The sequence below is a fragment of the Crinia signifera genome, chromosome 1, assembly GCF_055691185.1.
Source record: "Crinia signifera chromosome 1, ASM5569118v1, whole genome shotgun sequence".
Classification (NCBI taxonomy): domain Eukaryota; kingdom Metazoa; phylum Chordata; class Amphibia; order Anura; family Myobatrachidae; genus Crinia; species Crinia signifera.
In genome coordinates, this window is record NC_139217.1 from 469,202,455 (window position 1) to 469,216,160 (window position 13,706).

Consider the following 13,706-nt stretch of genomic DNA (forward strand, 5'->3'; position numbering starts at 1 on the left):
GTCTCAAAAGAACTCTTTCTCTTCCATTAACCCCTCCGGTTCCTACATTATACACCAGACCTCTCTACTGCCCCCCCCCCTACTAATGTTCCCTTCCCAACACTTAACCCTTAATTCTTCTATTCCTATATTCTGACTTCTACTTTTAACCCTTTGAGCGCCAGCAGATGTGCAAAATATCCACTAAATAATGCCAGTGTCGCTCACATTTGTTATATAAACTCAACGAAAAAATGTTGTGTAACAATAAGATGATGTTTCCTATGTAAGATAACATTACAGGTCATTATGATGAATAAGAAGGTTTGCTTGGTGGTTTGCACACCTATTGTCACAAATTCACGTGGCACTCAAAGGGTTAAATACTCAACTCGCACTCTTGTGGCCTCCTAATTACTTAACAGTTTAATTCCCTTATCCTAAGGGTATTAATTAACCCCTTCCCTTCCTGAGTCCAAACCATTTCTCTCAACATGTAACCTCTTCAGTACCTGCCTTCTTCTACATCCCAGTAATACTTAACCATTAACCTACTTGTCTACTTGATTGCCATATTTGTCTGTTATACACCTTTACCCCGTCACTTCCTTTCTGTACTGTTGCCGCTCTTACACCCGTTTCTCTCCTCTCCCCCCTTACACCCTCTACTTTCCCCTCGCTAATGTATATATATATATGTATACATATATACACACAGTATATATAAGCAGAGGTGTATATGTATAATATAGAAAAAAAGCTCATCGCTGTGACATTGATAGCAACACAAAACACACAAACACACAAATAAGATATACTAATTTATAGAGACAACACAAAACAGTATATATACAGTATATATATATACACGCCTGATTAATACTTAGATTGTCTAAGCGTCGTTTCCAGCCCTTAGCTGAGCTCTTGTGTTCAGGCAGGATGGGAGAGATGACAACGTTCACGCTTAGACCTGGGGATACGTCCAACTCAATCTGGCTTCTCTTTATTAAAGGATCAAAAAAGAAGGTTTAAAAAAAAAAAAAAAAAAACATAGAAAACAACAAAAAAAAGCAGCAAGAAATCTCCGCGAGATTGCTGAATAATGATAATAAAAAAAAATAATAATAATAAAAAGTATGAACAATAATTGCAAAAAATAAAATAAAAAATGATGAAAAATAGGAGAGTAAGTTAAGAGGAATCTTGCAGTAAAATGTAGGGTTGGTTGGCCCCCTGCTCACTGGGCACAATGGAGATTGACTAGCTTATATTTCTAGGCAGGGGCTAGTTGGAAGGTACCACTGCGCCTGGGCTGATGGCTCTTGACTGTGTGTGCCGAAGGGAAAGAATGCACACAAACCTTACACTCACCCCCCTCAGTCTGCCTGAGACTTGAGCTGGCCCTGCCTGTTTAAACGGAAAGGACACAGATCCTGTCTGTTCAATGTATAAAAAAAAATCCCGATCAGAGCAGGGAGAGAGAGGGGGAGACGGAGAGTGTGTATGTGTGCGAGAGAGCGAAAACCCGTGTCAGAGAAAGAAAAGCCAACAGGATCCTCTATGTATATAAAGATGGCTACGTTAGCTAACGGACAACCAGACAATAGCAGCCTGAACAGCAATCACAGCAACCCAAACACCAACGGGCACATGAACGGATTAAACCACAGTCCTGGGAGCACATCCACCATCCCTATGAAGGATCACGATGCCATCAAGCTCTTCATTGGGCAGATCCCCCGCAATCTGGATGAGAAGGACTTGAAGCCTCTGTTTGAGGAGTTCGGGAAGATCTACGAGCTGACCGTGCTAAAGGACAGGTTCACTGGCATGCACAAAGGTCAGAAACCCTCCTTAACTTTCTGCCTGCACATGTGTGGGGAGGGGAATGCTGGGGTGGTGGGCTCTGCGAATAGGTAGGGGAACATGGCTTGTAGTGGGATGGGAGCTGTCTGCACAGCCTAGTGCTGAACTGCCCGTCCCTCATCCCTTTAACTTTGTGACTGCACATCTGTGCGAGCCGGTAGAGGGATGGGAGCTGTCTGTGGTGCTGAAGCCGGCAGCCTTCAATCCTACACATCTGGAATAGGAGAAATGTTCTGTGCACAGAGATGGCATAAAATGACAGGCTTAAATCTCTCCTTATTCTAGGACTGCACATCTGGGGAAGGGATAGAAGCAGGGGGGGGGGGGGGATGTCTGTAATGCTGGGACTGATCCGAAAGCATTAAATAGCCATTTACTCTGCTGTTACACATCTGGTTTGGGGATAGAAGGAGAATAATGTGTACAATAAACCCCATTACTTTGCATGCTCACATTTGAGATTGCAATTGTAGGCTAAATATAATGGACAGCTCACTAGAATAATTTGCTCATTTTTTATTTTTTTTTATATTTTTTTAAGTAACAAAATGAGTAAGAAACAAAATGAGTAAAGAAATAAAACAGGGAGCAGGGTTTTGGAATGACTAACATCCCCTCATACTTTGTGGTTGCTGAGATGGGGAGGGAGCTGTCCAATGAGTTAGTGCTGAACTGACTGTTTTAAATGTCCCTTAGTTTGTCACTATTTGCTCATTTAGACCGAGCCTGCTTGGGAGCTGTCTGCAAAATCACTGCTGAACTGGCACCTTTCTTTAACTTTGTCTTGCACAGACTCACCGACAGGCTGAGGATTTTAGCATATACACAATCTTTCGACAACTGCATGCATTTTATAACTTTCTTGCACTGCTAGACAATTGGAAAGGAATGACAGCCTTTCAGAGTAAAGGCCTCTCTTAATATAGAACTTCCGTAGTCTGTATCTAGAAAGAAAGAAAATTCGAGGCTGGTGTATCCAGAGTATACTATACCTCTAGTAGTGCAAATTTGCAGGAAAAATGCGGGAATATAAAAAAAAAATGGTGGCTCTGTAGATCTTTTTGTAGGGCTAGAATAAGTAGCGAACTTATAAAGACAAATGATAGTTATTCAAAGTGAAAAATAAAAATGATGGCATTTGGTTTGTAGACAAAAGCGATCTATGTTATTTATGTGCTGTGAACAACAGTAAAAGCTTGACTGTGCTTCTCCACCATGTGGGAATTGTTGACCGCCTCACGGCCGGCTTTGACAGCAATGCAAGTTCCTATATTTTATCGGAACCCGGGTATCATCCATGCTATAATCTCAGCGAGGAAGTATAATGGTCTTGCAAGGTTTGATATACCTTGTGGCCATCTGTATTAATAGCAGTAAGCGGACTAACGCAACACTCTACCACAAAACGTGCACAGATATCATATTGCCCATATAAAGAAACACCTCCTGGGTGTTCTGAGATATTACCCAGAAATAATGCATGAATAAAATCTGATATCGTTCACGTTAGGTGAATGTAACCTGCCCTTTCCCTTCACACTTGAGAATTAACAGGTTTTTTTTTTTTTTTTTTATTCTGAATGTTTCCGAAATTACCCCTCGATCAATAATAACTGGTGCCAAAAGGATTATTTGATATATTTTATGGATTACAATAATGCATTTGCAGGTTGGAAGTATTTTATAGACTGTCTGAACGGCATTGTGAGATTTCAAGCGATTGGGTTCCAACGAGAAAATGAAGTGGATTGTGTTCATGCTGAGGGTTAACCTTGTTAGATGGTTATGTGTTTTAGCCGCTGGTGCTGACGGACAGCTCCCGAGCAACTGTATAAGTGGAACAATGCATGGACCCTAACGTAGTACTTTATCCAAAGGCTTTGCCTAGATTGAGAACAGTTCTAACCCGTATTACTCATTCTGGGGTGTATCTGATTTATTAGCTAATCCTGATAAAAATGTGCTTCGGGCGAACAGAAAAAAAATTACTTGCTTGCCCCTAGTGATTAATTGTTGCAAGGTTTAAGCATGACAAGTCTATGAAGAACGAGGCTTGAGTTTGGCTTCAAGCCCTTTATTTGGACCCACCACCGACCGTAAAAACATAAAGTATCTTATCAATGGTATTTGCAAGAAATGGGGTGAAATTATATATCTATATATTTACCCGTATTCGATTTTCTTTGTTACTTAAAATATTCCGAACTTTTTTTTTTTTACTACTTGAGGATCATGTACGCCAACAATTGCAAAAGGTGCATTAATGGTGCAGGAAGGTATATATTTAATCCTGCTCAATATTGATTAATAGCCTGCTAATTAGCTGGTGATGTATTCTTGAGGAGCCACCTTGGGTAAAGCACACATTCCAAGGCTGCCAATTAAGACCGTCACGGAGTGCATTACAGAGTTTAGAGAGTTGAGTTTATTTGTTGTTTATGACCATACAGGGAGCCTTAAGTAGGGATTAGCCCACGCTATCTTATAGAGAAAAGGAACATAATTCATGGCTGGCCAAACCACCTCCTTCGGGCTACGGAAGGTGGGTGTATTGTAGCAACCGCCAATGGCTCTAATTACCTTTCATTAGTAAAATAAAATAGTAATAATAATACTAATCCAGGCTTGCAAATAGGCCACTTTAGGTGGTTTTGACACAATGTTCCTATTCTGTGCGTTACTTAATCATTGTTACTGTAATTAAAGATTAATCTGCTGGAATTTTGCAATTAGCAAAATGAGGCCACCTATCCAGTGATGACAGGGTTCTCCCATCGTTGCGCAGAACGCCAATAATCAGCCGGCCATAGTCTCTGTGGTTTGTTTGCCGTTTCCCAATGATAAATAGTCAATGACCCACCCACAACTGCAGTTATCTAATGACGGTTAAAGCGCCCAGGCGGTTCATTCATAACTTCCCTCTTCTCCAGATACCTCTCTCTCTCTCTCTCCCGTCGTGAGCCTGGAAACTCACTACTGAGACACCTAAGCGTTACTGCTCTCTGGGTAGTCATATGCCAATGCATTATCTTTAAAATTATTCAAAAGGCAATTTCAATTGGTATTTAGTATAATAATTTTCAATTATAGTAATCTAAATATAGGACCTTCACAATAGTCAGAGTCAGGTTTTATTGCTGATGCGTGCTTCGAAGCTAGGTCGGTAATGTATTACAATCAAAAGATTCAGCAGACATCTGCCATAGCGCTCTTTATCCTGTCAGTTTAACGGCTCTGAATATGCATGTACAACTTGTAACTCGCTGACGAAACGTATCAGCAAAATCCGAGCGCGTTAATGTAATATCCCATCGCGTTCTGTAGACGTAGATTAGCATCCGAAGACCAGATAGTCGTGGCCTTTGTTATTTCACTACAAAGACGGATCCAAGAGATGAGAGCACTTTCATTCTGAGACGAGGTACAAAAAATGAAGGGTAAAAAGGGTGGGATATTAATTCCGGTGGGAGTACACAGAGATGCGAAAGTCTGACCAATAAATCTGCCAGGGAGCGGTTATATTAATGCCGGTTGATTTACGATATTAGTGGCATCCAGGGGGCGAGGATCTGGTATGGCAGATACGGGGGTCACTTTACAAGTAAAAAGCGATAAAGTCTGACTTTGAAGGGTCTTTTTGTTCTGCATAAATTTTTTTTTTTTCATTCGCACTAAAACTCACCTTAAAACCAATTCGGAGGTAATGATTTTTTTTTTCCTTTTTAACATTTTGACAATCCCAACTGAAATCGGCACAGATTGGTTAAGGCAAAACACGGCAGGTGGGCGGCAGCGATGATTACAAAGATGTAGACGCAAAGTGCGACAGGGGCAATGCAGTAACTGGCCACTTGTGATTCTGCGCAGGCGAAACCTTTATGACACATGGTTGAGGCAGATATTAAAAGTTTACAGTGTTGTTGGAGATGCTGGAGTCAATTCAGATATAAGGTCCCACTAAGGCCTACAGTAGATTCTGGGTTTGTGAATTAGGTATTAAAACTCCAACTTGGGGTTGTATTATCAGGAGAAACAATAAATGACTGTAACTATTGCGGAATCATTTGTGGTGAATGTTCCCTCTTAGATGGGCAGTGTAAAAAGGAACCAAAGAACAGATTAGTCAATGAATAGCATCAAGGGCAGCATCGGAAATCTGCTGTACAGTGCAACCCTGCGCAGAGGTTTCCCTTTATTATTCTATATTTTTAACACTGTGGCTTACGGAATACTTAGTTAATGTGGAACGTGGCACCTGGTTTGGAAATTAATGTATTTGGCTGGGTAGTTCTACACATCTCTGACTGGGATTCTTCTGGGCCTGATTTTCGATCCCGGCAGGACATTTTTAGTGTCTATAATACGGTAATCGTTTGTCGCTCCCTAATATGTGTGAGTACGACAAGGCAAGTATTGGAACTATGTACACACTCATTAGTGTGTACACAGGACTACGGAAGGTATTAAAGAGCAGCTTTAATTAGGAAACTTCCCCACCAACGAGTTTCCAAAATAATTGCTAAAGACAGAGGATGATCAAAATGGACTGAACCAGTACGAGGCTTTCATTGACTTTGACTCAAGCAAATTGCTTTGGACAGATGTAAAATGGCCACATTAATGTTTGAATGCAATAAATTCCGTTTTAATTACTTGTCACCTGAGTCAAATCTGGCTCCATTTCACAGAACGGAAGAGACTTAGGGAGTGCAATATGTAAAACAGCAGATTTAAAAATGAGAACACTGAGCCCAAGCCCTTTCCGATGGATTAAGGAGGTAAAACCGGCGTCATGTGAATGCAGAACAATAAAATCACATCACTAATAGACCAGTCTCTGTTCTGCTGCAAGTGATTTTCATGTTGTTATCCTACATTCCATCGTTGAGGGGTTTTTTTGTGTTTTTTTTTTTTTGGGGGGGGGGGGAGGTGGTTTTTTTTTTTCATTTTTCTGCTGCACCCTCCTTGTAACGATCTTATCATTCCTTTAAAACATTTGTCAAAATATTTATTTTACCGGGATTATTGCGTGTCATATTTTTATATCCCCCATTATACGTACAAATGATCTCCTGGCAGAAAGTGCACTTATCGGATGTTATTGACTGAAATGCTGCTGCAACCACATGGTGGCATCCATCAGACCGAACCTGTCACATTGCTGAAGGATTAGTAGCGGTGACTTATATGGCGAGAAGACAGAAGTTCTGGGTGCTCTAAGCATTGCTTAAATTCAACATATTCCCCACAAATGAGTTCTACAGGGGTCTCAAAATATGTAATCTAGGGAATTATATCCGGCAAGTAAATAATTCCCAGCTGCGTTACTGGTTGTGTGTGATCGCTGTAGGACCCTATGCAGGTGTACCTGGCTGTTACTGCTACCTGTAAATATCTAATATGTCGCGCGTAGGGTACGTCTAACGGACGGGAATTATTTGGTGTTAGTAGCCTTACTCGGCAGGCTGTTACGGTGCTGCCGCTAATGATAATTGTTATTAAAAATGACAATAATTACTGAGAAAGTATAGCTCTGTATATGCAAATACGACTGCAATGTTTTTGTTCCCTAATGTTTATTTTTTTTTTTTTTTTCGGCATTTCTACTGGAAATCCCTTTACATATTTTATTTATTTCACTAAAAGTGTCGTAGTTATTGGTTGATCCAAATATATATATATATACACACACACACACACACACACACACATACATACACATATGATAACATTTGACTTTCAATACAAAGTATAAATATAAGAATAATAAAAATGATGGCACTTGTAGGGGTCATTCCATATATTAGGACCATTTTCATTACCAACACTTCCGGCATATTGCATTGTCACTCCTTGTCATCTTTTCTTGGAAAGCAGACCGCAGGTGCCCCAAACCTCCCACCTATCGCCCTACCTTTCTAATGACTAATCCCGGACCACAGTCCCATAACTCAGAGAGGGGGGGGGGGGCAACAAACCAGCGGACTATCAGAATGATGCGCAGCAACGTCTGTGCAAGGTGCACATGCCGATACAATTCTCTCCTGCCTTCCCACCCCCAGCCTAATGACGCCTGTCACAAGATATATTGCAAAGCGTTTTCTAAAGCCCCCTGTCCAGGATGCTTCAGTTGGCAATGTGATAGATTCTAAAGGGGTCATAGCTCCATGTTAACAATAACGAAAAATGAAGGTTACAAGATGAGGAGGTTTCAAGGTTAGGAAATTTTATACAACTAAAATCATAGGGAACACTCAATAATGAGTCTATCAATACGCCTTTAAGAGACTTGACAGCCATGCAGTGTGCAAGGTTCAGCACCACGGAGAGTGCACACTACAGATACAGTACTGTATACATTATTCATCTCATCAATATTGTGGTTAGTCGATACAAAGCCAAAATGACATTAGATTGTGGCTGAACTTTCTCGTGTGGGGATAACATACAGTAAAACCTAATGCTGTATTTCTGTAAATTAAATACTATTAAAGACGGCAATGGACTTGACTTGAGAAAGTTCTTTCGATTTGGGAATTTTAGTCTTTGGCTCCCAGACCTCCGACTACCTGCATTAACCCAAATGCCGGCGGGTCTTTGGAAAAAGTATATCAAGACAACTAAAAGAACAATAAAACAAAACAATAAATTGCAAAAAAATAAAAATAATAATAATCAATCCAAGGGACATTGATAAAAAGATACCGTAAATGCATTTTTCTTTTTCTTTTTGAATATAAGGGTAAGAAAATTCAATCTACCAAATAAACTTTGTAGCTTGGAGTGATCGAGGAGGACCAATGTCTTAGGAGCTGACATGCATTAATCAATTTGATATTTGTAACGTGCGCAGTCTGGGTGGTTTCACCTGCGGCACACTGTGCTTTGGCTATATGCTGGGGACAGGGTGATGTTTCCGTCCTGATTTTCGGGAGACGGCCTTATCAACATTCTGAACAGCTGATACTCTGGATAACTTTATTTAACATTGAGATTCTTGGTACAAAATACAAGTATCGAATACTTTTTTATAGCGAGACTCCGATAAGAGCACAGGCAACAGTAGCTTTCGCCTTTACGGAGTGGGCAGAATTGTTTTTTTATAAACAAAACATAACATAAAACAAACAGAACAGTTGGCTGTAATACACAATATATACTTGGTTTTTCTTTTCAATGTAAGTTTACTTGAAATCGAATTAATAATTAATTTGATTTCTCCAGGTATTAAAAGCTACACCTCCAAATAAAAGGGTATCCTAAATGAAGGCGTGCCAAAGTTTAACCGGTTGATTCGCTGGAATGGCTATGACCTGCACTTAGAAATAAGTTATTAGTTAGCAATATTTCAATGATATTATGGAATACAAGGTCCTACTGTACGGGATGTACTATTTATCTATATAAAATGTATATATGGGATAAAACAATAGGATTTAACCCTTTGAGTGCCAAACATCTCTGTGACAGATGTGCAAATTATCTGCAAAAAAATGCCAGCGCGGCTCACATTTGTTATTTAAATTCAAATTAGAAATGTTGTGTAAAAACAGATTATATTTCCTATATAAGGGAACAGGTCATTATGATGGATAAAAATGTTTGCCTGGCAATTTTCACACCTATTTTGACAAACTCACTTGCCACTCAAAGGGTTAAGAGACAGACTTGGGCACTGATTTTTAATTTTGCCACCCATCACCGTAGCTTTTCTCGATGAGTCTGACGCCAGGTCGGTGGTCTTCGTGATCTCCAGATTAAACATGTCCTGAACAAGACTGAGAATGGAATGATACGACATACACAGGCTTAACTTGCATTTGTAATAATCTGTAAAGGAATTACAGAGGATGGCATTTGCCAGCGGACGGGCACACAGAGACAGCGGCTGCTGGAATTTGATGAAATATCACCAGGACAAAGCATCCTGTGATACATACAGTCACAGGAACAGGCTGCTCTGTGGTCTCTGGGTTAAATTGCCAAGTGCCAGGTCTGACAGGGCCTTAAAACCATATGAATTATTCTCTACCGTACATTTAAATGCTACTGTTATTTATTTATACGCCGTTAGCATGCTGAGATGTTGCTGCCTTATCATGTGCTATTGTGCACGCATGTACAGTCGAAGGCTGATCACGTATGTTCTACAGCAGATAAGACGCAGACTAAATGCATATTATATCATCTGATTATTTCACATGAAGCACAGGCAAAGGACAGCTGGAGAATATTTCTCATTTTTATATAATATATTTGCTTTTTCTTATCTCTACGATGCATCAAGTTGCAAATTAACTATTTTGTGATGGGTGCGGTATTTGCTTACAGGCCGACGGGTACTAGGGGCTAAATTTACTGGGATGGGAGTTCTATTGAAGATGTGGTGTTGCCAGTAGTAACCACCCGGATTCAACTTCTTATTTATTTATCACTTCTTGAACATAATAGATATCATTTGATTGGTTGCCCATAGAACTCCAATCTTAGTAAATGTACCCCTTGGCATTGACAAAGGCTTGACAGGCACTCCGTCGAAAGTGACAAAAGAGCGACACCAGCAACATTTAGACATGGAAAAAGATTATCACTCCCAGGTCGACGTGAGTTTTTCCATGGTTTGTTTGTTGTGGACACCTGAGCTGGTGGACGCTCTCCGTTAGTGTAGCCAACTACCGCGGCGCACTGCACAGTTTACCATTCACAATCGGAGTCCAAGGCAGATGGGTAAGCATGAAAAAGTCCAAAAATGGAAACATGAATCGTGAAAAATTCTCATGTCGACTTCTTCAGGAGTCAGCTATTGGCATGTCGACGTCGACCTGGTGCATAGTATCAATGACAATGTCAATGTCGACCATGTGCAAGTCAACATTTTGTCATTTTTGACCTGTGCACCTTTTTTGTGACGACAACGCACCAGATAACAGTGTCTGGCGGATGCTGTTGGCAGGCGAGCCGGCGAACGTGGCGAGCATGTGGGATGCTCGCAGCGTCCATTGCTGAGGATGGGGTGCGGGAGCGTCTCGGAAGCCGCTCAGATGAGAGAGGCTTCATCTGTCTGTCTGACTGTCTACCTAGACATAAGGCCAGATGTACTAAGCTGGAAGTGATTCAATGGAGAATGATAAACCACCAGCCAATCAGCTCCTAACTGCCATGTTACAGGCTTTGTTTGGAAAATGACAGGTAGGCGCTGATTGGTTGGTTTTTTATCACTCTCCACTTTTAGTACATCTCGCCTATTGTCTGTGACCCATCCGGATCCCTTTCATGACATTAGCGTTTGTCCCGAGGGTTAATACAAACATGAAATATCTTTTGTAGCCGCTGGTCTCTATGTTGGAAGAGCTGAGCCGTCTCTACGACGGGTCAGTGTAGGATATTCAAGCATTTCACTAGAAGCCAACGCAATGCCTCTGTAGTTCCATGGAGACGTCTCGGGCTGAAAATGACATGTATATAGGAAAATAATCAACGACCTCGCCGCACACAAAAGGGACATGAAGAGACACGGGAACAAGTCAGGCCTTTTAAAGATGCCTTTTATCTGCTTCTCACAGAGCCAGATCCAACGAACAAAGCTTCATTGGAGATCTGGAGAAGACCTAAGACTTCCGACTCTACACAAGAGCCTAGATGCGCCCGCTGTCATTACGGACAGGTCACTCTCTCTCTCTGCGGGCGCAGCCAAGCAGCACAAAGTTGCAGTTGGCTTTTTCGGAGAGACTTAAGTGCAGATGTATCCATCATTATTAAAGATTGTCCCCGCCATATGTGATATTGCTGGGTATCACACCAGATGGATGACTGCAGAGAGGCAGAGTGGGCGACACACATAGTAAGATGGCGAGACGCGCAAAAGTATAATAAAGCAGATGGCATAAATCTCTCCCAATATAATGAACTGTTAAGTGATATCTACATCTCACTGGCAAAGGGAAAAATCTATAGTTCCGCATTTAACTATCTTGCTCACGGTGCCTGGTTTACAAGGTATCCCCGTACGCATATATCTCCCTCATGACAGATCATTTGTATTTTATTGCTGCCATTTGTTTGTTCTGATGTTCCGCAGATTCCTCTTGGTGATTCCAGTGAGAGGTGACTCTGAGGTTCTCTATACAAAGAGTGCTTGTGAAACGTGTGATTGCTATGTGGGCCGGGTAAGGGGCAGCCGCATAGCACTGAGGTCTTGGGTTCAATTCTAGGGAAAGACATAACTGTGTGGAGTTTGCATGTTCTTCCTGTGTTTATGTCGGTTATTGGAGGGTGAGGCTGTACCACGTCCCCTTGAATGGGCACACTATTATTGTATCCCTCTATGTCGACCGTTGTCACGTCAACCTTTCCCATGTCAAACTATTGACCCATGTCGACCTAAGGTATGTCCACATTTTTAATATGTCAGCGTGCGGCCTGTTGACCAATAGCGGTCAACCTATTGACTTTTGACCTATGTATTGTCCACCTGCTGACCACATCCCGTGTATACAGCAGTGATAGCTGACCTTAGCACTCCCGTTGCTATTGAACTACACATCCCAGCATGCCCTGCATCAGTTTTAGCATGGCCAAATAGCAAAGCTGTAGTAAGGCATGCTGGAATGTGTAGTTCAACAACAGCTGGAGTGCCAATTTAGCCATCACTGGTATACAGTATGTGTGTGTCAATGAGAGGTGCTGACATGCCGCTGAGAACTTTTGGTGTGTGCCATCATGTGTAATAGGCATCATGGCGTGTGGTATAATGTGTACGAGGCGTTACAGTGTGTGCCATAATGTGTAATTGTCATTACGAAAGAATATATAATGGGCATAGAAGAGTATAACAACGTTTAATGGGCGTAATCCTAGTGTTTTATATATGTTGGGGTTTTTTTTGGTTCTAATGTAAATTTCTAATATATAATGTGCCCTCCTGATTGAAAAAAGTGCTTAGATTAGTTGCTATGGGCAACCTCCCATCTTCCACAGAACTCCCATGATAGCAAATTGACCCCAAAGAATCAACCAACTGTCATGCTTAAAACACATGTAACATGGCAGTTAGGAGCTGTTTGGCTGGTACTGTATCTCCGTCCACTTTATCTCTCTCCACGGCTCAGTAAATAGATGCCTGAATCACTTATTCTGAACAGTAGCGCATTCAACGCACTCGAGTGCAAGGTATCGGTCATTTCGTTGTGACAGAACGCACAATACTTGTCCATTGTCCCATGTATGCATCGCCACATCCGGACCCTCGTTGGAAACAATTTTGAGTCTTCAGCGGGAAAATATTTACCTGAAAGGTGACAAAAGCACTTTATTTTACATTAAACCCCCCACCCCCTCATCCTGTCTATATCGCCCGTTACAGACCCGATTAGGTATTCAGCATATAATATATTAGTTTTGGCAGCAGCTAGGCCTTTCCGGTACGTCTGACTTTGGTCGCTCTGAAGGATGCATTAAACGCCTGTTTACATCTTTGAAGCTCGGTTCAAAGTTATCATATCTGCCGATGGCTAACGCTGCACACAAACACATCAGCAATTAAAGTGTCAGGTACGGAAGGGGGGAGCTAATTTTAGACCAAGAGAGGGAGTAATTGAGTCGAGCAGATAGATGTTACAGATACAGCGATAGGTGAGCATAATTATTTACAGGTGTTTTCCATAAGAACAGACATTCGCTTTGCCAACGCTGCAACAAAGAAGCAATCATACGGCTCCCACGACTTGTAACATTGCACTGGTTCATGGGCGCTGATTCAATTATATCCAAGGTCCTTCTGTAGACTCACACAATGCGCTTCGTACTTTAGAGGTGGGAGCACAAATAAGGAGGTTTTCTGCACTGCAATTGTCAGAAATGCG

General features: G+C 41.4%; 1 protein-coding gene across 1 annotated transcript in view; it reads left to right on the plus strand.

Moving 5' to 3' along the window:
- Positions 1–1,358: 1,358 nt before the first annotated feature.
- CELF4 (CUGBP Elav-like family member 4) overlaps positions 1,359–13,706 on the plus strand; it is a 667,347-nt gene continuing 654,999 nt past the window's right edge. The window contains exon 1 of the mRNA XM_083151898.1: positions 1,359–1,819. Within this exon, the coding sequence (XP_083008024.1) occupies positions 1,483–1,819 (337 nt within the window). The 5' untranslated portion in view covers positions 1,359–1,482. The remainder of the gene's footprint in view (positions 1,820–13,706) is intronic.